Genomic DNA, 25,257 nt, shown 5'->3' on the forward strand with positions numbered 1-25,257 from the left:
CAAACGCCATATTTCCGCCTTCTACTTCTACTTCTGGTTCTACTTCTGCTTCTACTTCTACCTTTTCTTCTGGAAAACCCTACTATATACAATTCTACTACAACGGCTGCGGCTACAAGCTCTCCCGACCTGTGCACGTTTATGTTTTTTGTGTGTATTTTTGCGTGTTGTTCGTCTGTATCGGACTTCAATATCCACTACAACCGTATGGACTTACTGGACATTGGTTTCCAGCAGAAAATGACGGTTTGTAGCGATTTCCATCGCATGCACAACATTCCGGACAAGATAGCGAGACCAGCGGGGTCTCCGTGGATTGTTATCGGGTCTGGCAGGCGAAGGAGGCGGCGTCGGGAGCGGAAGCAAAAGCGAGGCTGCAGGCAGAGCCGGCCTGTTGACTAAGCTCAGAAAATAGCCACTCAAATCTCCACTGCCAAGCCTCTATCTTTCCAACGCCAGATCCATGGTAAACAAGACGGACGATTTGGAATTACAGCTAGAATTACCTTATTCTATAATCGGCTGGTCAGTGCTATACTAGATACTACTGATATATCTAGTATCAGTACTAGTAATACTTAAGTGACTTACCCGTCCAATGAGGATTGTTATTTTCTTGTTTACAAGATGCCGTGGCTGACAGATCCTGAATTTCTGTAAAGATAACTGTCCAGAGATTTATAAGCACGCAGTGCTTCACCACTGAACAGCGAGGGAAAGTTAATGAGGTAATTATACACGTCTGGGTATTCCACCTCTGGCAGTTCAACATCCACTGACACGGTCGTGAAAACTACGTCCGGTAAGCCATAAGGGTCACTAATCTGTAGATCGTTTATTTTAGACATATATCTAGTTATCTGTTCATTAGAAAAATGAGCCGTGTAGTCCGTCAGTTGAAATTGATCCATATTCAGCGGTGTTTTTTACCGACAAGATGGCGGCTGTTAACTTTCCGGTCACGTGACTGCAAGATCTCTATAGCTTCTCTAAAGAGCTCAACTGTTTTCAGCTGTGCTAACATGATTGTACAAGGGTTTTCTAATCATCCATTAGCCTTCTGAGGCAATGAGCAAACACATTGTACCATTAGAACACTGGAGTGAGAGTTGCTGGAAATGGGCCTCTATACACCTATGGAGATATTGCACCAAAAACCAGACATTTGCAGCTAGAAGAGTCATTTACCACATTAGCAATGTATAGAGTGCATTTCTGATTAGTTTAAAGTGATCTTCATTGAAAAGAACAGTGCTTTTCTTTCAAAAATAAGGAAATTTCAAAGTGACCCCAAACTTTTGAACGGTAGTGTATATAAAATAAATCCCCAAGTTTTAACTTCATACACGCTAAAGTTCTCTTCCAAAAAAAATACACAAGAGTTCTCATACGATTTACTTACCGCTTGCAAATTTTCAGCTTTCTACTTCTAATAACGGTTCCAAAATTACATTGAATTCTCAACCCCGAACGCATTTATGTAGATAAAAATTGCAGGAAAACTCAGCCATTTTGCTTTGAAAAATGCTTTCTCGGGATCGCGTACAATGTGTCTTAACAACAGCAAAGCTTGAACTGTCACTCTCGTATCCCAAATGTTCTTTTGGTACCAAATCTTCTTGATTCCATCGTAAACAGCTCCCAAAATTACATGTTCTGAAACCCCGAACGCATATTCGATCAGCGATATCTAAAAATTGCTTTGGCAGTATCGGTTTACAAAGCAAGCGAGTGTGGTAAACAAAAAGGTTCGAACTTACTACTACTCCGCTCACTTCGCGGCCATTTCTTCTTCGTGTGAAGGTCTTTGATGAACTGTTAGAGGAGGGCTAATATAATAGTACCCCTAATAACAATAGATGTGACGAACAGCCTTGCTAAACTTTGTGTGACTAGCGAAGATGACGTGACTTCTTACGTTTCGCTTGCGAAACATCACTACAATGGAAGATTCTACGAATTCAATAGCGATTTAGAAAAAAAAAGGAAAAAAGAACTTGAAGAAAAAAAAAAAAAAAGAGTATTATGAGAAAAACTAGGAGGCGCTGGCTGAAAAAGCAAGGGAAAGAAGGTTCAAGCTTGTGCCTAGCCAGCATGAGGAAATAATGTCTTCTTTTTAGAAATAAAAATGAACTTGCATGATTTCTGCACAAGAATGCAAATCTTAGACCACAAACGTGAAAATCTCAAAAGACCACACCCACAGTGCATTCTGGGAATCAGTTAAAAACAAACAATATGGTAGATAGTCTCTCAAAATGACTAAAATATTTATTCTCATGATCAAATCTAATAAAAATCAATCAATATTCTGATGACAGATAAGTGACTTTGTGAAATTGTTCATTTTTCTCATGTTACACACCTTTGTACCCCTGGATCCTGCAACTGATCGTATTTTATATATCACACACGTTAATAAATCACCTATCTTGACAGAAAACCTGGTCTTCACACGTACAACATGCACAACTTTATAATGATTGATAATCTTTATGCCGATTATTTATAAGAACCTAACAAATCCAACAGGACACACATCAGGGATGTAACCAAACATGAACACAGTATTCAGAATGAACAGAATGTGTTCTAAATGGATACACAAACAGATAGGAGGAGTTTTATAGCATTCATCCTTTGTAACCACATGGTCAGGCTTGTAGTGGTTTAAATTGGGTTACGACTTTGTTTCTATTTTGGGAAAGAGAAGCAACTAAATGTTACAAGTAGGTACAGACAAAAAATAAGAACTGCATGAGCGGTATTTAAAACAGTCCGGTACACGTCTATTTGAAAATTTTGTGTTTTTTTTTTTTTAAGAGGAGAAAAAACTCTGGTTGAGGCTGCGTCAAATTTAGGTTTAAAATCAAAAGACACAGATACACCCCTAACACACACCATACCTGCGGTGGGAACAAAGAGGTTTGCTGGCATGGTCATGGGTGCAAGAGGAGCAAACAGATCAGCGGGTGGAGCAACAGCAGAGGTAGGGTTGGAATTACGACGGCCCGGATTCAACACGTCCACATACCGGGCCTTCGTACCTGAGAGTAAAAGAGATCGACCCTGATTTCATATGAAGTGCATTTTTTTCCTTTTCTTTAAAGCAGGGTTTGATGTGCAGAGATGCGCTTCCTTAACAGTGTTCAGTTAAGAATATGGACTGATCCTGATTCCTTTTATTTACAACCAGTAAATGTGGTTTGTCTTTAAACTTTGCTCCCTTATGCTTTATACCAGGGCTTTTCAAAGTGTGGGGCGTGCCTCCCCTAGGGGGCGCCAGAGTTCTTCGGGGGGGGCAACGTGAGGAAAAATAAACCAGAATAAGTTACGATTGCAGACATTTAGCGAACTTCAGCTAGCCTTTGCCAGAGACAAAATGGATCGATTTTTAGTACCTAAAGCTACAGTGAGTGAGGAGACAGAGTCTGGGCCAAGCAAAAAAAAGAAGGAAGTATGACTACGATTATTTAAAGTTTGGATTTTCATGGACTGGATCTGAAGATGCTCCACTGCCACAGTGTGTTGTTTGCCAAGAGGTGCTAGCTAACGATGCTATGAGATGTTTAAAATGTGTAAAACAAGATGTTTTAAAAAAGCACAGATGTTTAAAATGTGTAAAAAAAAGATGTTTTAATAAAGCTCATGTTTTAAATGTGTAAAAAAAGATGTTTTAAAAAAAGCACAGATGTTTAAAATGTGTAAAAGAAAAAAATAAAAATGTGTACAACAACCTTTTTTTTTTAAATACGAATGGAACATTAAAGTATAGCAACAACAAAAACTATAAGGGGGGCGCTGTTGTTTATTTGCTCTCTGAGGGGGGGCTGACTCTCCCACACTTTGAAAACCCATGCTTTATACCACACACTTTCACTCGGTCACATTCAGCACTGCAGGGTTTTTTTTGTGTGTGTGTGTGTGTGTGTGTGTGTGTGTGTGTGTGTGTGTGTGCGCATTCTTTGAACACAATGCAAGAGTGACCACCAAGCTCATTTACTTAAAACAGAAAGTGCCAAGCCTGAAAGCCTTCTCTGGCTTTTGTCTCATCAGCCACTATCAAATTCATATTTCAAAATAATAATATTGTGCCAGTGGGCAGCACGGTGGTGTAGTGGTTAGCGCTGTCGCCTCACAGCAAGAAGGTCCGGGTTCGAGCCCCGTGGCCGGCGAGGGCCTTTCTGTGTGGAGTTTGCATGTTCTCCCCGTGTCCGCGTGGGTTTCCTCCGGGTGCTCCGGTTTCCCCCACAGTCCAAAGACATGCAGGTTAGGTTAACTGGTGACTCTAAATTGACCGTAGGTGTGAATGTGAGTGTGAATGGTTGTCTGTGTCTATGTGTCAGCCCTGTGATGACCTGGCGACTTGTCCAGGGTGTACCCCGCCTTTCGCCCGTAGTCAGCTGGGATAGGCTCCAGCTTGCCTGCGACCCTGTAGAACAGGATAAAGCGGCTACAGATGATGAGATGAATGAATATTGTGCCAACTTGTGGACTTTATGTCTTCAGCGTGTGACATGACGATTTATAGAAAGATAGCCTGCTATGCACTATATAACAAAGTCACCACAAGATTGTCAAAAGACATCCATAACCAAAACTATGTGGTTGTTGATGCTTTCTTAAACTAGTCTATTTATAGATCCATTTTATTAAGCTGAAATTTCACATCCTGTCCCATGAAAGGTGTTTCTGTACAATCGCAAAAACGTGCACAAAGTGGAGACGCGAGCGTTTCACCTGCTTTCCTGGAGAACATATTAACAGATGGCCCTGCAGCCGGTCCACTTGGTGGTCCGCCCATTCCAGGTCCAATCCCCATGATGCCTGATGGAGCTTTTGGAAACATTGAGGGAGGAGGGGGAGGTGGCTTGTTCTAAACACAAGAGACATTCAGACAATTTAATGCAATCCACAAGGTAACATGGGTATAGTGTGATTATACAAGTACAAAAAAAATTATTTTTATTTTATATATATATATATATATATATATATATATATATATATATATATATACACACACACACACACACATACATACATACACACACATATATATACACACACACACACACATACACCCACCTCCTCCTCTGGTTCATCCAGATTCACCCATCTCTGCTTCTTTTCATCCCAAACAATCTATCAGGGAAGTTATTACATTATTATTTATTAGCCACACTACTTAAAGCCCCGTCAATAAGCCTATTTTGAATTGGCTTGATAAAAATCACGAAGTGCACCACCTGAAAAGGTCTGAGGAAAACATGAGACGGGGAAGACAAAGAAAGAAAAATGGAGGAAGTATAAGCAGAAGTCTCTTACAGATTTGTTCTTGTCATCTGGGAGATGAACTTCATTCTTGCCCCTTCGGTAGAACCAGCCGAAGATGCCTCCTCCTCCTCCTCCTCCCTGAGAAGACAGAGGTTTGTTTGTTTGTTTTTTTAAATAAAAGTTAAAGGCATGATGACAAGTGTTTTAATTTTGTCCTTAATGCTTTTTTTTTTTTTTTAAATAAAAGTTGTTTAAAAAGTTTCATTTTATACAAGTTTTTCAAATTTCGCCATCCAAATCGACTCTCAGCATATGTATGACTACCTTTTTGGGAGAATCTTTCTTAGTTTTCCTAGGTACTTCCTGGACAGGAGCCTCTGGTATCGGTGGAGGAGGAGGAGAGCTCGGATGGACTACGGAGTTGCTGCGTTCTCGTCCTGCCGAATGAGAAGACGACTCTGACGTAGTGCGAGAGCGACGTCCAGGTATCTGATTGAGGAGGCAAAGGTTAAAGTGAGTTTTCACTGGCCACTTTCATAGGAACACCTGTACCCCTGTTCATACGTGCAATTATCCAATCAGCCAATCACATGGCAACAGCACAATGAATAACAGGTCAATAGCTTTATTAATGTTCCTGTTCATATCGAACAACAGAACCGGGGAAAATGTGATCAGAGTAACTGAACCAGTCATGGTCATCAGTGCCATTATTATTGGAGGCTGAGCTCCTGGGATTTTCCACAGACAATGGTCCATCGTGATTACAGTACTGTAACAGTGTGAAAAACAAAAATGTGAGTGACGGTTCTGTAAGCAGAAACACCTTACTGATGAGAGACGTGCGTTGGTGGTATAGTGGTGAGCATAGCTGCCTTCCAAGCAGGTGACCCAGGTTTGATTCCCGGCCAACGCAGATAACTTTATGGGGCGGCACGGTGGTGTAGTGGTTAGCACGGTCGCCTCACAGCAAGAAGGTTCCAGGTTCGAACCCAGTGGCCGGCGAGGGCCTTTCTGTGTGGAGTTTGCATGTTCTCCCCGTGTCTGCGTGGGTTTCCTCCGGGTGCTCCGGTTTCCCCCACAGTCCAAAGACATGCCGTTAGGTTGACGTGGGGCGGCCTTGGTGCCCTTGAGCAAGGTACCGAACCCCTGACTGCTCCCCGGGCGCTCCAGGCGCTCTGGGTGTGCGCGCGCGTGCGTGTTCACTGCTTCAGATGGGTTAAATGCAGAGGATGAATTTCACTGTGCTTGAAGTGTGCATGTGACGAATAATAAAGTCAGAGCCGGACTGGTCTGCACTGACAGGAAGGCTACAGTAACTCACTCTTTACACCTGTGGTGAGCTGAAAAGCATCTCAGCAAAACAAAGTAGATGTGCTCCAGCAGCACATCAGGGTCCATTTCTTTTCAATCGAAAGGAATCTGATGCTCCAGTGCGCACAGGTTCACTTGAACACTGAAACAGGACTATTGAAGATTGTCTGGTCTGAATGATTCAGTGAGGTTGTGTGCAATGTAGCGTCAGATTCCCATTTTGCTGTTGTAGTCCATTTTCCTCAACGTTCAACATGTTATGCATTCCGAGATGCTTTTCTGTTCATCGCTAGACATGAAAAGACATTCATCCGAGTTACTAGAACCTTTTCTGTTAAAACTCAACCGACTGCTGTGTGTAAAACTCGCAGGGTCTGAAATACTCAAATGAAATATTTGATACTCACCTGGCATTGAGAACAATGCCACTGTCAAAGTCACTGAGAACACACGCATGCATTTCTTCCCCCCATACTGAACAAATCAAACGCTTGCTTTGTATCTGCAATTTTTTTTTTTTTTTTTTTTTACACACTGCACTACTGCAACATGATTGGCTGGATAACTGTGTCAATGTGCAGATGTACAGTTGTTCCTAATAAAGTGGCTGGTGAGTGCATACTACATAAAGTTTAAAGAAACAATGCTTTGGAGTTTTGATGCATACCATTATATTACTATTAACTGCATTATACTCTAAATATTTTATTACCGTATTTTTGGGACTATAAGGCGCACTTAAAATCCTTAAATTTTCTCAAAAATTGACAGTGCGCCTTATAATCCAGCGCGCCTTATGTATGATTACTTGTTGTGCTTACTGACCGATTTTATGTGGTACAATGCACTCAAAAATTTGTCGAAATGTGTAAGTACGACTTTAGTAAGCAACGAAGCCGCTCCGCTTAATGGATATTCGGAGCATTATGGTATGCTGTGTCACTACCTGATCGGCCCCGTAACAGGACCCCTGAGCAGTCTATAAGACTGCCTGACTGTAATGTCTAAACTAGAAGTGCATTCATGTAAGGCAGCCCGGGCCCGGAGTACACGCTAGCAACAATAAACCAATCAGAGAACAGTGTTTAGTACGCTTACCCCCGCCACTTTTTATACGTAATACGTACTGTGCTTCAACATTATATTACAGTACATTTGTGTGTATGTAAAAGGACCCCCCAAAATGGCACCTGTTAAGAGGCATGCTTACGAAGCGGGTTGGAAGAGGAATGAATCAATAAGTGAGTGTATTTTTCTGTACCGGTATTTGTTGCTACAACTGAGTGGAATAAAGTTTGATTTACCGGACTGTGTTGTTTTGCTTAATGCGCCTTACAATCCGGTGCGCCTAATGTGTGAACATAGACACGTTAATTCACAGTGCGCCATATAATCCGGTGCGCCTTATCGCCCAAAAAATACGGTACATGTTCTACCACTAATTTAAACAGAAATAAAGACAGATATCATACCCTGTGCACTGAAGACTGCGACGTGGTCCTGGATCTTCTTCCTGTACTCTAAACACAAATCAGTAGGGGCCATTGTTTGTTTTATTATATATTTAAAAAAAAAAAAAAAAGAATACAACATCTATACTTATTTTTTGGTGTATTTAAAAAAAAAAAACAACTCACCATCTGTGCCATGTTGTCATAGAAGTCCATCTGGGGAGGTGGAGCATGGGAAGGTGACGATGGCTGAGGTAACTGCTGTGGAGATGGAGGTGTTGGTGTAGATTCTACCCCAGGAATCTGGTGTGGAACATGGAGAGGCAAATGGGGAGGCATCTGGGGGAGAAGCTGAGGTGACATCTGGGGAGGCATCTGAGGAGGCATTTCCATGGGTGTGTAGTGGCGCATTTCTGGAGGCATGCCAGAGGGCAAAAGGATGGGACTCTGGGCTGGCACAGATGGATATGATGCCTGGTCTCCAGCCTGGTATTGAAGGATGAAGCCAGGCTGGGGTGGAGCAGGGGCAGCTGGGTTAAATGGGACACCTTCAGTGGCGGGAGGGCCGTGCTGCAGAGAAACAGCCCCATCTTGCAAAATAGTTGCTGGAGCTGGAAGAGAAACCAACTTATGAGACCATGGAGGGGAGCCAGAGGAACTCATTATGAGCCTCTTTATGATTAAAGCAGTACTTCTTAGGAACAAGTCTATTGGATTAAGGTGAGAATAAAGCATACTGATGTGACTAAAACCTAATATTGGCTCATCATATTAGAAAAGAATGATGGACCTTGTTGGAGAAATTTGACTAAAAGACACACACCTGGTGGCATGAGCTGCACCCCTGGCGTGGATGGGCCAGGCTGGGGCATAAGGGCAGTCATGAGGGGGTTGTAGGGGTCAGAGATAAAAGATGACGCTTCAGCAGGACTAGCTTGGTCTTCTGAGCTTGGTGTAGTACAGGCAGATGGCTGGGGAGTACTGCGATCTGTACGCAATGTTATCACACCATCCTGTAAAAGAAAGAGAGAGAGAGAGAGAGAGAGAATATATATCTTATTGTTCCTTGTAACCAATCTCTGCTATCTCTCAGCAGTATGCACCTTCACTCCCTTTTAAGAGGAATTAGAAAATTCCCTACATATGCACCAATCAGACAAGAAAGCTACCATGTAACCCTGCATTTCAGTTCATAATGACACTATGTCTGTCTGGAAAGGGCTCAGACAGATCGCAAACTACAAACCTTCAGCGCCCCCCCCCCACTTCGTTAACGACTTGTGCCTGGCCAACCAACTGAATGAGTTCTACTGTCACTTTGAAAGGCAATGGGACTGTCCTGATAACATCTCCTGTGGCTCCACACTCCAGCCCACCACCCCCACCTACTCCACCTCTACTACTGTCAGGGTGTCTCTACAACTTCACACCTCAGGAGGCCCATCCACCCACCACCAGGCTTGTAGCACTCGAGTCCAGGACTCGGACTCAAGTCCAACTCGTGCCCTAATTTTAAGGACTCGTGACTTGACTTGGACTTGAGCGCTGACGACTCGGATTTTTTCTTTATTTTTTGTAACGTGCCACAATAATTTGGCACAAGATATTTATATCTACATTAATTTTTACAGTAATTTTGTGCCAGAGAACGCACATTCACCTGTTGATACATCATGGTCAGGAACAAACTAACGTTAACGGTGCTAAAATGCCTGGAAAGAATGCCATTAGGGTTGTCCCCTTTGCTTACACAGACTTCTCGTGCAGTGGGGAAAAAAATGCACTGCTATGTGTTCCATATGTAGAAGAACTATCGAGGAGACGACAGGGACGACCTCGAACTTCAATCGTCATTTGGCAAGACTCCACCCAGAGAACTGAGTGGCACGCTATGTTCATTGCTCTGTTGATAGCGGGGCTTGCTGACCGATGAACTAGCTAGTGTTCACCCTCTCTCGTGTTATTTGCCCTGTTGATAGCAGGGCTTGCTGAGTGATAAACAAGAGTATTTCTGCTTCCTGGGCACTATAATCACCTAGGATCTTAAGTGGGAGACGAATACCTGCTCTCTCACCAAGAAAGCACAGCAAAGAATGTACTTCCTGCAGCAGCTGAAGAAGTTTGATCTGCTAAAGACAATGATGGTGCACTTTTACACCACCACCGAGTCCATCCTCACCTCCTCCATCACCGTCTGGTACGCTGCTACCACTGCCAGGGACAAGGGCAGACTGCAGCACACCATTCGTTCTGCTGAGAGGACGATTGGCTACAATGAGTCCAGGACCCTGAGGAGAGCTGAAAGGATTGTGGCCGACCCCTCTCACCCCAGACACAAACTTTTCGAATCGCTCCCCTCTCATAGGAAGTTGCCATCCATTAGAACCGAAACTTCACGCCAGAAGGTCAGCTGTTTCCCCACTGCAGCTGGCCTCATCAATAAGGTCAGAACCCCCCACTGACTAACCTCACACTTCCAATCTGTAACATTAATGCATTTTGTCTCTGAACTGTGATTTTGCACATTTCAAGGTCATGTCATACATCTCCGTTCTCTGAACCTTTAATGCACATTCTGGCACACACTGTACAGTTTGGTTATGAGTCATCTTCCTCTCATGCAATTTTATCATGTCTCTTCTCCATCTTCATCATGTGACCTATTTTTACACATTCCAGGAAGTACTGTACAGCTTGGACTTCAACAACCCATGCACATGCCCCTTAAATACCATCCACTTTCAAATTCGTATATTTCCGATTCTTCTATTTTTTTATTCTATGTATACAGCTACTTTTGTTTTAACTGTTCAAGTACCAATCACCAAAGCAAATTCCTTGTATGCGAGAACGTACTTGGCAATAAACTTGATTCTGATAAAATTACACCAACAAGTACTCTTCGGCCCTCTTAGGGGTCATCCATAATTTAATCATCATCATGAGTCTACAAAGAGTCGACTTTTGAGCAACCCCTCCCCCAAAAAAAGTGTACATTAGCGGACAAAAAAAAATGATGGATCGACGTGGAATAGGAATTCAAAATAAAACCATGTCTTGTATTACTTTTTATTAAAATCGGATGACAGGACAATACAAAGATTCACAAAAGAAGAAAAGAAGACACAAGCCGGGTCCAGAAGTTTTCATAGAAAGCAGGCGATTCATTTTTGAAAATTAGAGACTGTCTTTTTAAGGGGAGCTGTTGCCATTTGGCTCCTCATGAACAATAGGAAATCCATTGTTCATGAGGAGCCCAAAGGAAACAGCTCCCCTTAAAAGAGAGTCACTGTTTTTGGCCCCAGATTAAATGTTGAAAATAAAGAATAAAACAAAATTCACTCCAGGATGTGAAGAACACTTGACAAAATCACACCAGCAGTTCAAATTGGAGCTGGGACTGGTCATGCAGGGCTTTCATTCTGAAATGGAAGAAAAGACGACTGACTGTATAAAATTCAACTGACTGCTGACGCAAGTACAAAATACCCATATGATATCCTACGTACCGTTTTACGAGAGAAATAGTCCCAAATTGTAAAAGTCGACTTGATTTTTTCCATCTAGACGATCGCTTGCCGGCACAGCTCAGCTTGCTTTGAAACGTTCGTTTTTGATTCTTTCCAAGCAGCCTGTCCTGCCCTAACTGCCTCCTGCCGCTTCTCAGATGAATGCAGGAAACAAACGTTTAAAAACTGCTCGTACTCGTTTGAAGGAGTCTTGTGAATAGCAATATTTCTACTATTCACAAATTTGTAAATGCGGTCAAAATCTGGGTCAGCCATTGTTGTTGTATTGAAGAAAGAAAGCGTGTAGAGCTAGCTGGCAACACCGATGTGGCGCGAAATTTTTAACATGGCGGCCATCGATTCGCACATTGACGGATCATCATTTTTTCATTTTTAAAAAGTGTACGCCTGGTCATTAACCCCCTCCCCTGCATACGGTTTGTACGCTCATGATAATGATGAAAATTATGGATGACCCCATAGTGGTTTGTGTCTAAACTGCAGCTTGTACAGTCAACTACACTGCCTGGGGGGAGGGGTAGTTTGTTGGACCACCTTGAGCATGGTCCATGTTCACCATGGCAATGTTACACAATGTCACAACTTTCATTTCCATCAAGAGATGCATTCGTTTCTCACCGAGATCTTGTCTTCTCCATGGGAAAGTCGAACCACTCTGTAAAGTCTTCTCCAGCACATCCCAAAGCTTTTCAGTGGGGTTAAGATCAGGACTCTGTGATGACCAGCTCATGTGTAAAAATGATTCTTCATGCTTCCTGAACCACCTCTTTCACAATTTGAACCCTAATTTTATTCCTGTGCCATCAGGGAAGGGGAAAAAGAAAAAAAAAATCCACTGATGTGATAACCTGGCCATTCAGGTCGTCAGCTGACTTCATTTTATTGCCCTATAATGTTGCTGAGCCTCGACCTGACCAACTGAAGCAACCCCAGATCATAACACTGCCTCCAGAGGCTTGTACAGTGGCCACAATGCATGATGGGTGCATCGCTTCATGCACATCACTCTGGAATAGAGCAAATCTGGACTCATCAGACCACACAACCTTTTTCCTTCGCTCCAGAATCCAATCTTTATTCTCCTGAGCAAACTGAAGCTTTTTCTTCCGATGAGCCTCATTAAGGCCACACCAATTCAATTAGTTGGTTCTCGGAATCGCCGCTTGAAGAAAATGCAAAATGAAAAAAAAAATCGAAATCAATCTCCCGCCAACACAAAAGGTCATGTGATGTTGAAAACCAATCAAATCGCCCCTTTCACTTTCGATAAAGACTTGTGGAAGAAACATGCCTGTGGAGGGGAGTCCTGCAAAGCCTGTGTTTGTGATTGTTAGGATATTCAGCAAACAGAAGCGTAAAATCTTTGACAGGTGTATTGAAATTCTGTTTACTGGTTTGCCTGTATTGTTTGGTCTATTTCCACCGCTAATTTTACCATCAGAGCATTTTTTTTTTTTTTTTTTTTTTTTATTTCACCCGCTCGCTTCATATTTTTCCTGAAAAAATCCGAGAACCAACTAATTAAATTGGCGTGGCCTAACAAGTGGTTTTCTTATGGCCACACGGCTGTTTAGTCCCAATCCTGCGAGGCCTCATCACATAGTGCTTGTGGAAACGTTCTTACTTTCAATATTAAAAACACTGACAGTAGAACTCATGGCTATTTTTTACAATTTGACTTCAAGTGTTTAAGTGATTGCCAGTCAGTCAGTCAAGATTTTTTTTCCTTTGTATAACCACATTTCTTCTGCCAAGGTGACAGTTCACCACTATACTTACAAGTTTTATTAATGCATTGGACAGTTTTTAACTCAAGTCCAGTCATTCCAGCAATCTCCTTAAATTTTCTTTGCTTGATGCAGATCAATACTATGACCCTTCTGGAACACAGTAACATCTTTTCCACAACCACGGAATACTTCTTCTGGCATGGTTTTTAAAGAAATGAGAAGCTACTCAGGGCGGCACGGTGGTGTAGTGGTTAGCGCTGTCGCCTCACAGCAAGAAGGTCCGGGTTCGAGCCCCGTGGCTGGCGAGGGCCTTTCTGTGTGGAGTTTGCATGTTCTCCCCGTGTCCGCGTGGGTTTCCTCCGGGTGCTCCGGTTTCCCCCACAGTCCAAAGACATGCAGGTTAGGTTAACTGGTGACTCTAAATTGACCGTAGGTGTGAATGTGAGTGTGAATGGTTGTCTGTGTCTATGTGTCAGCCCTGTGATGACCTGGCGACTTGTCCAGGGTGTACCCCGCCTTTCACCCATAGTCAGCTGGGATAGGCTCCAGCTCGCCTGCGACCCTGTAGAACAGGATAAAGTGGCTAGAGATAATGAGATGAGAAGCTACTCACTGCATCAGTTCGGGTTAAAAGAATTTTTCCAGCTGAAGCATATTGATCACTGCAGTAATTATCCGATCAAAGGCTCTTTGTTTATTTAAATCTCAAAGGTGACTTTTTTTGCCCAGATAGTGTACTTGCATTAGTTTCTCGTCAAATGTGCTGCTACCATGCAACTGCACAGCTATGTTCATCATCTTTACCGCCAAGTCATCTAACAGTATTCTGTGTGTGCAGTGCCCCATGTATTAATTGAACATTTTGCACTTGTGTCACACTATTGTATATTTGCACTCTATGTAGTCCTGTGTTCCATGCTACATAGCTAAGAACACAATATTAAGAAGCCTCGTTTTATATTTTCAAACAGGTCAGGAGTGACAAGTTAGTGGTCCAAAAGAAATTACATTCATCAGATAGACAGATATTATCATGTTTAATAAGAATAAAGACAGCGTCTTGCTTTATCTGGCCTCCACTATGGAAATTTTTTTTTATTACAATTCAAATGCTTTTGTAAAATTGATTTACATATAAAATAACTACATCATGAAGAATTAAAGCCCCTCCTTCACAGATGAGTGAAAATATTGAATACATTTTTTCTTTTAGATCGCTTGGGTTAAAAATGCCAAGTTATGATGACTGAATTGATTATTCACTTAAATATGAATAAATATGATACATTTTGGGCATTTGATATGGCGAAATAGGACACAATGGAAAAATCAAGAACACACCGGAAAGATGAGAATAACGGCAGTGGTAAAAGAACAGCGACTGTACCGGCTGAAGGTCGCGTGGGTCTCTGTTGCGGCACGCGAGCAACGGGACATCACTGCCGCACCGGACGGAGCATGAGGCGGGGGCGGGGCAAATTGACTGGCCGTAGATTCTATCAAAAGTTCGATCTATATTGACCATGGTTGCAAAATATTGGCCAAAAACACGCAAACACTACGAAATATGAAAGTAAGATGAAAAAGAAACATTCTACTGCCTTATACTGCAAGACTAAAACAAAATAAAACTGTCAAAACTCACCTTTTCAGTGATAACGTCCGAACAGATCACCCGCGTAACAGAAAGACCGCAAATGGAAGCATGATCAACTTCTAACTGTTGGAGTGGAAAATTCCATTCTACACATGCAAATTGGGCGGCACGGTGGTGTAGTGGTTAGCGCTGTCGCCTCACAGCAAGAAGGTCCTGGGTTCGAGCCCCGGGGCCGGCGAGGGCCTTTCTGTGTGGAGTTTGCATGTTCTCCCCGTGTCCGCGTGGGTTTCCTCCGGGTGCTCCGGTTTCCCCCACAGTCCAAAGACATGCAGGTTAGGTTAACTGGTGACTCTAAATTGACCGTAGGTGTGAATGTGAGTGTGAATGGTTGTCTGTGTCTATGTGTCAGCCCTGTGATGACCTGGCGACTTGTCCAGGGTGTACCCCGCCTTTCGCCCGTAGTCAGCTGGGATAGGCTCCAGCTTGCCTGCGACCCTGTAGAAGGATAAAGCGGCTAGAGATAATGAGATGAGATGAGACATGCAAATTGTTAATGTGTGTCCTTCCCCGCACACAAATAACACGCTACGGTAAAAAATAGACCACAACTCATTTTATAGCTCAGAAAGTCATACAAGACCAGCTACCACTGTAACATTCTGTAAGAAACATTCTATACCTAACTTTCAGCTTTCGTTTTAAAAAACAAAATCGCAGATTTATAACTAAATTTTTATATGGCGTAGTGATTAAGTTACTACTTTTGGTGAAGTAGTGACCTTGACCCTGAGGCTTTCTGTTTAGGTCAAAACACACGATCATATTGGTTTTGGGTTTGCGGAAAATGGAGTTACAACGGTGATCAAATATTTTGCATGATGTTTTATCACGGTTATGATTATTCTGTGAGCGCACCAATTCTTAGGTGTATAAAGTTACAACTTAAAATACAATTAGTGATAACTGTAGACTTTTCAGTGGGCTACAACCTTTTTAAGGGAATGCGATGTAATCAACCATTTATCATGTCCCAGATCAAGCCGCCATTTTTCCACAAATTTGCAGAATTTTTGCTAAATTCTGAATATTCACATCAAAGATTTAGTTTTATCTGTATTATTTCTTTCATCATTTTATTTCAAATTAAAACCAACATCACCATTCAAAACCGTATAGTTTATTGACTGAGTATATTTAGTAGGGTACCCCCACAGTACCCAGTTTCTGAGACAGACCCATATTTTTTATACATGCGCAACATAGAGAAGGAGGATAGAGGACCAGCTCAGGAGCAACACCACCAGGCAGGTGTGGCAGGGTGTCCAGCACATCACCAGTTACAGATCCAGCAACCCCCCACCCACGGAGGGAGACTCTTCTCTGGTAGAGGAGCTGAATATCTTCTTTGCCCACTTTGAGGGGACACCAACAGCAGCTCCATCACAGCCGCCTGTCCACAGCAGCCTCACCCTCACGGTAGAGGAGTGTGAGGTGAGGCGGGTGATGAGGAAGGTGAACCCAAGGAAGGCTGCAGGACCCGACAGTGTGACGGGATGGGTGCTGAAAGACTGTGCGAATCAACTGGCTGGAGTCTTCACAAGGATTTTTAACCAGTCCCTGTCTCAGGCCATTGTCCCATCCTGCCGCAAGTCCTCAACCATTGTACCGCTGCCAAAAAACCTAACATCAACACCCTGAATGACTACCGCCCAATGTCACTTACACCTGTCATCATGAAGTGCTTTGAGAAACTGGTGCGGAGTCATATCCTTGCCTGCAGCTACGCCAGAATGCTCTTTGTGGACTTCAGCTCGGTGTTTAATACCATCCTTCCACAACGACTGGTGTCCAAGCTGGCGGACCTTGAGCTTCCACCACTCACCTGCAGCTGGATATTGGACTTTGTCAGGCCGCTCCCAGAGGGTCAGGCTGGGTTCCCACACCTCCACTGCTCTCAGCCTGAACACCGGCTCGCCACAGGGTTGTGCACTTAGCCCACTCCTTTACACCCTCTACACATATGACTGTGTCTCCACCCACCTTAGCAACAAGATTGTAAAGTTCGCAGATGACACGACCGTGGTCGGACTCATCTCGGGCAAGCTAGCAGACAGGGACGAGGTGGAGCAGCTGTCAGAATGGTGCAAAGTCAACAATCTGCTCCTCAATACCACCAAAACAAAGGAGCTGGTTATTGACTTTAGGAAAAACAAAGCTGACATCCAGCCACTCATCATCAACGGAGCCTGTGTGGAGAGGGTCCCGGTGTTCAGGTTTCTCGGCCTTGAGCTGGAGAACGGCCTAACCTGGAGTGCCAACACCAAGGAGCTGCTGAAGAAGGCGCAGCAGAGACTGTACTTTCTGAGAATCCTCAGAAAGAACCGTCTCCCCCAAAATCTGCTCCGGGCCTTGTATCACTGCTCCATAGAGTGTGTGCTCACGTACGGACGGTGTGTTTGGTACGGCAGCTGCACATCCTCAGAGAAGGCGGCGCTCCACAGGGTCGTTAGGGCAGCAGAGAAAACAACAGGCTGCCCCCTCCCCACCCTGGAACAGATTTACACCTCCAGATGCCGCAGGAAAGCAATGGACATTTCAAAAGACTCTTCACACCCCGGTCATTGTCTCTTCCAGCTTTTGCCATCAGGCAAGAGATACAGAGCAATGAAAACCAGGTCAAACCGCCTAAAAAACAGTTTTTAATTCCCAAGCAATCATGGCTTTAAACTCAAATGTGCAATAGAACTATTCTTGGCCAATGTGCAATATATACTAGTGCATCTCAGAAAATTAGAATACCATGAAAAAGTTCCTTTTTTTTCATAATTTAATTCAAAAAGGTAAACTTTCATATATTCTATATTCATTACATGTAAAGTGAAATATTTAAAGCCTTTTTTGTTTTAATTTTGATGATTATGGCTTATAGCTCATGAAAATCAGAAATCCAGTATCTCAAATTATTAGAATATTCCCTAAGATCAATCAAAAAAAGGATTTACAATACAGAAATGTCCAACTTCTGAAAAGTATATTCATTTATACACTCAATACTTGGTTGGGGCTCCTTTACCATGAATTACTGTATCAATGCGGTGTGGCATGGAGGTGATCAGTCTGTGGCACTGCTGAGGTGTTATCGAAGCCCAGGTTGCTTTGATAGTGGCCTTCAGCGTATCTGTATTTTTGGGTCGGGTGTTTCTCATCTTCCTCTTGACAATACCCCATAGATTCTCTATCAGGTTCAGGTCAGGCAAGTTGGCTGGCCAATCAAACACAGTAATATCATGGTCAGCAAACCATTTGGTAGTAGTTTTGGCACTGTGGGTAGGTGCTAAGTCCTGCTGGAAAAGGAAATCAGCATCTCCAAAAAGCTCGTCAGCAGATGGAAGCATGAAGCACTCTAAAATCTCCTGGCAGATGGCTGTGTTGACTTTGGACTTGATAAAATACAGCGGACCAACAACAGCAGATGACATGGCACCCCAAATCATCACAGACTGTGGAAACTTCACACTGGGCTTCAAATACCTTGGATTCTGTGCCGCTCCACTCTTCCTCCAGACTCTAGAACCGTGATTTCCAAATTAAATGCAAAATGTACTTTCATCTGAAAAGAGGACTTTGGACCACTGAGCAACAGTCCATTTCTTTCTCTCCTTAGCCCAGATAAGACACTTCTGACATTGTCTCTGGCTCAGGAGTAGCTTGATATTAGGAATGCAAAAGTTGTATCCCCTTTCTTGAAGATGTCTGTTCATGATGGGTCTTGATACACTGACACCAGCCTCAGTCCACTCCTTGTGAAGCTCTCCCAAGTTCATGAATCAACTTTTCTTGACAATCCTCTCAAGACTGCAGCCATCCCTGTTGCTTGTGCACCTTTTCCAGCCACCCTTTTCAGCAATGACCTTTTGTGGCTTACCTTCCTTGTGGAGGGCATCAGTGATCATCTTCTGGACAACAGTCAAGTCAGCAGTTTTCCCCATGATTGTGGTTGTGTGTACTGAACTAGACCGAGAGATACACTGTGTTCATACTCGAAATGAAATATTCTAATATTTTGAGATGGGGTTTTTATGTTTTTGTACTGTATGCCATACTGATTAAAATAGAAAAATGCTTGAAACATTTTAGTTTATGTGTAATGAGTCTATAATATATAACATTTTCACTTTCTTAAATAACTGATGGAAAATATTGAACTTTCACAATATTCTAATTTTTTGAGATGCACTATATCTCACACATACACAATGTAACAGTATAAAAAACACTATTCACACACAAACAGATGCACACACACCTTGATCTGGCTGCTAAGTTTCCTTAGCTGCAGTAGCCAGTCAGGCTCCTGGAAGAGTTCTTGCTCTGGCTTCTCCTTCAGCTGGGGGTCGAAAAACCTCAATCGCTCAGACATCTGTAACCAGAGAGAGAGAGAGAGAGAGAGAGAGAGAGAGGCATGTTTAAAAGCTCTCTAAGCACAACAAGTGAAAAATCGAGAGCACATGACAGATGTGAAAAGTGTATATACCTGTATAATCTGACTGATGAAAACAGATGAGTAGTAGTTAGGCAAGGTCAGAAGTGCACGGGAAATGACCTCACAGTAGTGAAAGGCTTGAGCGCAAAGCCCCACCTCCGCCAGGCGGCATGCGTAGATGAACTTAAACACCTGCAAAAGTCAAAGGTTTGACTTTTACACCATTTCACACAAACCCAAAAATCACATGGAGTGAAGAAAACTCTGGTCGTAGTCACCAATAATCACTGATGTCCATTAGTTTGAGCAACAGAGATGTTTCCCCCCCCCCACGAAACAGAGAAATGGTCCTTCCAGGCAAGCTGCCTGTGAACCATTTACTTTATGAATATACGGACTTTCAGAAAAAAACTGGATGGTGTTGATCTCTCTCACTGCAAATATTTCAGATTGACTCTGCAAGTATGGTGCACGTGTGTTTAAGATACTAACCTGGAAGTTGGGCAATGAAAGAGGCTGGGAACCAAGTGATTGTGCATACTCATACGCTTCTGTCCTCTGGATCGCTTCTATAATACAGAACTTCACAAATGGAAGACTGAGGAGCAGAGGCAGAGAGAGAGAGAGAGAGATGGTGTGTGTTGATGTGTAGTAGTGACACTCAACTGATGGTACTTGGTTTAAATGCCAACTCACTTCTCGTGATAAAGAACTCCTTGAACTATTGAAATCTTTCGTCAGCTTGGAAACAATATTACAATCCCAATTCCAAAAAGGTTGGGACACTGTGTGAAACACAAATAAAAACAATGCGAATGTAGGAGGATGCTGCTTAATTTGGACGAATAAGGGGGTGTAGCACAGGTTCATTCATCAGCACAGTCTCCTTTAAGAGCACAGGTGCTGGAGGTTGTTTGATTGCCCGTAGATCCCGGAGTCAGGCAAGCTGGTTTTGTTTCTCTGCATGTTGGGTGTTGACATTGCGCTGGGAGTTTGTTAAGAGCTTCAGACACGTAAAGTGAGCCGATGGTTTATTTGTCTAGGGAGTTTGTTATGAGCTTCCGCCATGGAAAGTGGGCCGGTGATTTGTGCAGTCTGTAACGTTTGTATGCGAGGCAGGTCGAGACACAGTGGATGGCTGTAGTGTTTCCTGATTTGTAAGCTCAAAAATGCATAGTTTCAGAAACTCGGTGACTGCTGTGCTTCTTTGGCTGTTGCAGCTACCTTGCTGGGTTGCTTCACTGCCGGCTGCTTGCTTCCAACTCCTAACTCCTTGTTGCTAGGCTAACGCTGTTCTTTTAACCATGCCACATCTGTGCCACTGCATGGGACAGTTTGTGTTGTCTGGTGTGCTCGTGGTTGGTGTTTGCTGTTTTGTGTGTGTATGTTGGCGGAGTGTATGTTGCGCGTTTGTGTGGGTTGAATGGTGTCTAGTGGGTGTGTATGAATGGCATGCTGCCAACTGTTTTCATGTTTTGATATGTTTTTCTATTAATTTGAGGGGGTTTTTTTACAACCCCGATTCCAAAAAAGTTGGGACAAAGTACAAATTGTAAATAAAAACGGAATGCAATGATGTGGAAGTTTCAAAATTCCATATTTTATTCAGAATAGAACATAGATGACACATCAAATGTTTAAACTGAGAAAATGTATCATTTAAAGAGAAAAATTAGGCGAGTTTAAATTTCATGACAACACATCTCAAAAAAGTTGGGACAAGGCCATGTTTACCACTGTGAGACATCCCCTTTTCTCTTTACAACAGTCTGTAAACGTCTGGGGACTGAGGAGACAAGTTGCTCAAGTTTAGGGATAGGAATGTTAACCCATTCTTGTCTAATGTAGGATTCAGGTTGCTCAACTGTCTTAGGTCTTTTTTGTCGTATCTTCCATTTTATGATGCCCCACTTGTTTTGTATGGGTGAAAGATCTGGACTGCAGGCTGGCCAGTTCAGTACCCGGACCCTTCTTCTACGCAGCCATGATGCTGTAATTGATGCAGTCTGTGGTTTGGCATTGTCATGTTGGAAAATGCAAGTTCTTCCCTGAAAGAGACGTCGTCTGGATGGGAGCATATGTTGCTCTAGAACCTGGATATACCTTTCAGCATTGATGGTGTCTTTCCAGATGCATAAGCTGCCCATGCCACACGCACTAATGCAACCCCATACCATCAGAGATGCAGGCTTCTGAACTGAGCACTGATAACTTGGGTCGTCCTTCTCCTCTTTAGTCCAAATGACACGGCGTCCCTGATTTCCATAAAGAACTTCAAATTTTGATTCGTCTGACCACAGAACAGTTTTCCACTTTGCCACAGTCCATTTTAAATGAGCCTTGGCCCAGTGAAGATGTCTGCGCTTCTGGATCATACGGCTTCTTCTTTGAACTATAGAGTTTTAGCTGGCAACGGCGGATGGCACGGTGAATTGTGTTCACAGATCATGTTCTCTGGAAATATTCCTGAGCCCATTTTGTGATTTCCAATACAGAAGCATGCCTGTATGTGATGCAGTGCCGTCTAAGGGCCCGAAGATCATGGGCACCCAGTATGGTTTTCCGGCCTTGACCCTTACGCACAGAGATTCTTCCAGATTCTCTGAATCTTTTGATGATATTGTGCACTGTAGATGATGATATGTTCAAACTCTTTGCAATTTTACACTGTCAAACTCCTTTCTGATATTGCTCCACTATTTGTCGGCGCAGAATTAGGGGGATTGGTGATCCTCTTCCCATCTTTACTTCTGAGAACCGCTGCCACTCCAAGATGCTCTTTTTATACCCAGTCATGTTAATGACCTATTGCCAATTGACCTAATGAGTTGCAATTTGGTCCTCCAGCTGTTCCTTTTTTGTACCTTTAACTTTTCCAGCCTCTTATTGCCCCTGTCCCAACTTTGAGATGAGTTGCTGTCATGAAATTACAAATGAGCCAATATTTGGCATGAAATTTCAAAACGTCTCACTTTCGACATTTGATATGTTGTCCATGTTCTATTATGAATACAATATCAGTTTTTGAGATTTGTAAATTATTGCATTCCATTTTTATTTACAATTTGCACTTTGTCCCAACTTTTTTGGAATTGGGGTTGTAAATTAACCTTCTAATAGTACTGTAAATTCTGTATTGGCTTGGGGCAAATGTATGGGGTTTACTTTGTGCTCTGACAGTTTTCTTTTGGGTTTGTTTAGAGCAGGGGTGCCCACAATATTTTGATGCGCGAGCTATTTTTAAAATGACCATGTTAATATGATCTACTTGGACTAGGTTGTTACCACTACTAGGCCTACTATGACTACTAGTACTGCTACTACTACTACTACTACTACTAGTAATAGTAATAATAATAATAATAATAACAACAACAACAACAATGACACTTGTTTTGATTTATAAACATTCATATGCAATTTGTTTAATAATATGCAAACATGCATACAAAAAGGTGACTGAAATTTACATTCAAATTATGTTAAATGCATAAGCTTTGTACTCCTAAACGTATTTTTGTTCAAATCACTGTTAACTTTTATAAACCGCAAACTACTAATATGTAAACATGAAACAAGCCCACTGAAAAAAAAAATGGGCTATGTTTAGAAAAAAAAGTTAAATGCATCCAGATAGGCATTGTAAACCCCAAAACATTTTTGTTCACATCAATTGACTTTTGTATAGCCTGCTAGACAGAGATTTGACATTTACAACAATTTTATATAAAAACATTTTTCCTTTTTATATTTTTTTCCTTCTTTCTTTTCTTTTTTACCGTGGAACTTAGCAACAGCACAACTTTAATACATAGCATACTGATGTAGGCCCTAAATCAGATCTTAATCCGATGATGATCGGCACTGGAGGGAGTCAGAGAGGGCTGCATAGTCCGGACAGTAGCTGCTGGTAGCGAGCCTCAAGCAGGCCTCGAGATGATCGTCGGACATACTGGAGCGGTATTTGGACTTAATGATCTTCATAGGCGAAAAGGCCGACTCGCACAAATAAGTGGAGCCGAACAATGCGGTTAAGGAGGTGGCACATTGCCGCATGTTCGGGTACTTCGCCTCCGTGAGTAAATTCCAAAACGGCCCATGCACCCTGGACTTCAACTCGATGTCAGACTTCAGCATCTCGTCTTCCATGGCAGACGTGTTCAGTTGAAACAGTGCCGCAACTTTTGAGGCGAGGGAATCCACCTCAGTATCTTCCCCGAATGGGTGGCACATGAATGTAGCTAGTGGCTCGAGCAAAGCAAAGTCTTGAAATTGCTTCTCAAACTCTGACTGGAGAATTTCAATCTGCTCAGTGTAGCGCGCACTGTTAAGTTGCGCAAACGCCCTCCCTTGCATCTCCAGCTCCGAGGCGAGGTTTCGGAAGTTTCCTAAATCACGGCGCTGCATCTTTGAAACCAGCAGTTTCATTTTGCTGGTTGTCATGGTAACCTAATGTAACAATTTTTTTGACGCAGCGCTTGGCTGACATTTCGCTTCAGGGAAAAAGCGAATTTGTTTACATGTAAAAATGACCACAACGTTTTTTTTTTTATTTCATAAATGTATTAATATTTACATATCAATCATGAGATCTACCATCCCTGCCTTCGAGATCGACCGGTCGATCGCGATCGACGTAGTGGGCACCCAGGGTTTAGAGTGTTGTAGTTGATGGGAGTTGTGATTTGAATATGTTATGTTTGTGTGGCACCACAAAGATTTGAAGATAGTTTGTTTATGATTGGGGAAATTTGTTTTGCTGGGGTTTTTTTTGGTGGGATGAAAACGGCGTAGAGGCCACTGTTGCACTGTTGCCTCCCAAGACCTACAGTGGTGCTTGAAAGTTTGTTAATCCTTTAGAATTGTCTATATTTCTGCCTAAATATGACCAAAACATCATCAGATTTTCATACAAGTCCTAAAAGTAGATAAAGAGAACCCAGTTAAACAAATGAGACAAAAATATTATACTTGCTCATTTATTTATTGAGAAAATGAGCCAATATTACATATCTGTGAGTGGCAAACGTATGTGAAGCTCAAGGATAAGCAGTTAATTTGAAGGTGAAATTAGAGTCAGGTGTTTTCAATCAACGGGATGACAATCAGGTGTGAGTGGGCACCCTGTTTTATTTAAAGAACAGGGATCTATCAAAGTCTGATCTTCACAACACATGTTTCTGGAAGTGTATCATGGCACAAACAAAGGAGATTTCTGAGGACCTCAGAAAAAGCGTTGTTGATGCTCATCAGGATGGAAAAGGTTACAAAACCACCTCTAAAGAGTTTGGACTCCACCAATCCACAGTCAGACAGATTGTGTACAAATGGAGAAAATTCAAGACCATTGTTACCCTCCCCAGGAGTGGTCGACCAACAAAGATCACTCCAAGAGCAAGGCGTGTAATAGTCGGCGAGGTCACAAAGGACCCCAGGGTAACTTCTAAGCAACTGAAGGCCTCTCTCACATTGGCTAATGTTAATGTTCATGAGTCCACCATCAGGAGAACACTGAACAACAATGGTGTGCATGGCAGGGTTGCAAGGAGAAAGCCACTGCTCTCCAAAAAGAACATTGCTGCTCATCTGCAGTTTGCTAAAGATCACGTGGACAAGCCAGAAGGCTATTGGAAAAATGTTTTGTGCACGGATGAGACCAAAGTAGAATTTTTGGTTTAAATGAAAAGCTGTTTGGAGAAAGGAAAACACTGCATTCCAACATAAGAACCTTACCAAGGGTGTGTGCTCTCCCCACTGCTCTTCTCCCTTTATACCAATGACTGCACCTCAAGAGACCCATCTGTTAAACTCCTGAAATTTGCGGACGATACAACGGTCATCGGCCTCATCCAAGATGGTGACGAGTCTGCATACA

The 25,257-nt window shown here is 42.7% G+C and overlaps 1 protein-coding gene across 2 annotated transcripts in view; it reads right to left on the reverse strand.

Annotated features, from left to right (window-relative positions):
• sec16a (SEC16 homolog A, endoplasmic reticulum export factor) overlaps positions 1-25,257 on the reverse strand; it is a 106,644-nt gene that overhangs the window by 20,613 nt on the left and 60,774 nt on the right. For both annotated transcript variants that reach the window (XM_060935688.1, XM_060935689.1), the window contains exons 16-26: positions 19,875-19,980; positions 19,434-19,574; positions 19,206-19,319; positions 8,866-9,055; positions 8,229-8,653; positions 8,064-8,111; positions 5,602-5,766; positions 5,329-5,415; positions 5,089-5,145; positions 4,741-4,876; positions 2,907-3,047 (exon numbers count right to left, since the gene is read on the reverse strand). In XM_060935688.1, coding sequence (XP_060791671.1) covers positions 2,907-3,047; positions 4,741-4,876; positions 5,089-5,145; positions 5,329-5,415; positions 5,602-5,766; positions 8,064-8,111; positions 8,229-8,653; positions 8,866-9,055; positions 19,206-19,319; positions 19,434-19,574; positions 19,875-19,980 — 1,610 coding nt within the window. The remainder of the gene's footprint in view (positions 1-2,906; positions 3,048-4,740; positions 4,877-5,088; positions 5,146-5,328; positions 5,416-5,601; positions 5,767-8,063; positions 8,112-8,228; positions 8,654-8,865; positions 9,056-19,205; positions 19,320-19,433; positions 19,575-19,874; positions 19,981-25,257) is intronic.

The sequence above is a fragment of the Neoarius graeffei genome, chromosome 12 (genome assembly GCF_027579695.1).
Source record: "Neoarius graeffei isolate fNeoGra1 chromosome 12, fNeoGra1.pri, whole genome shotgun sequence".
Classification (NCBI taxonomy): domain Eukaryota; kingdom Metazoa; phylum Chordata; class Actinopteri; order Siluriformes; family Ariidae; genus Neoarius; species Neoarius graeffei.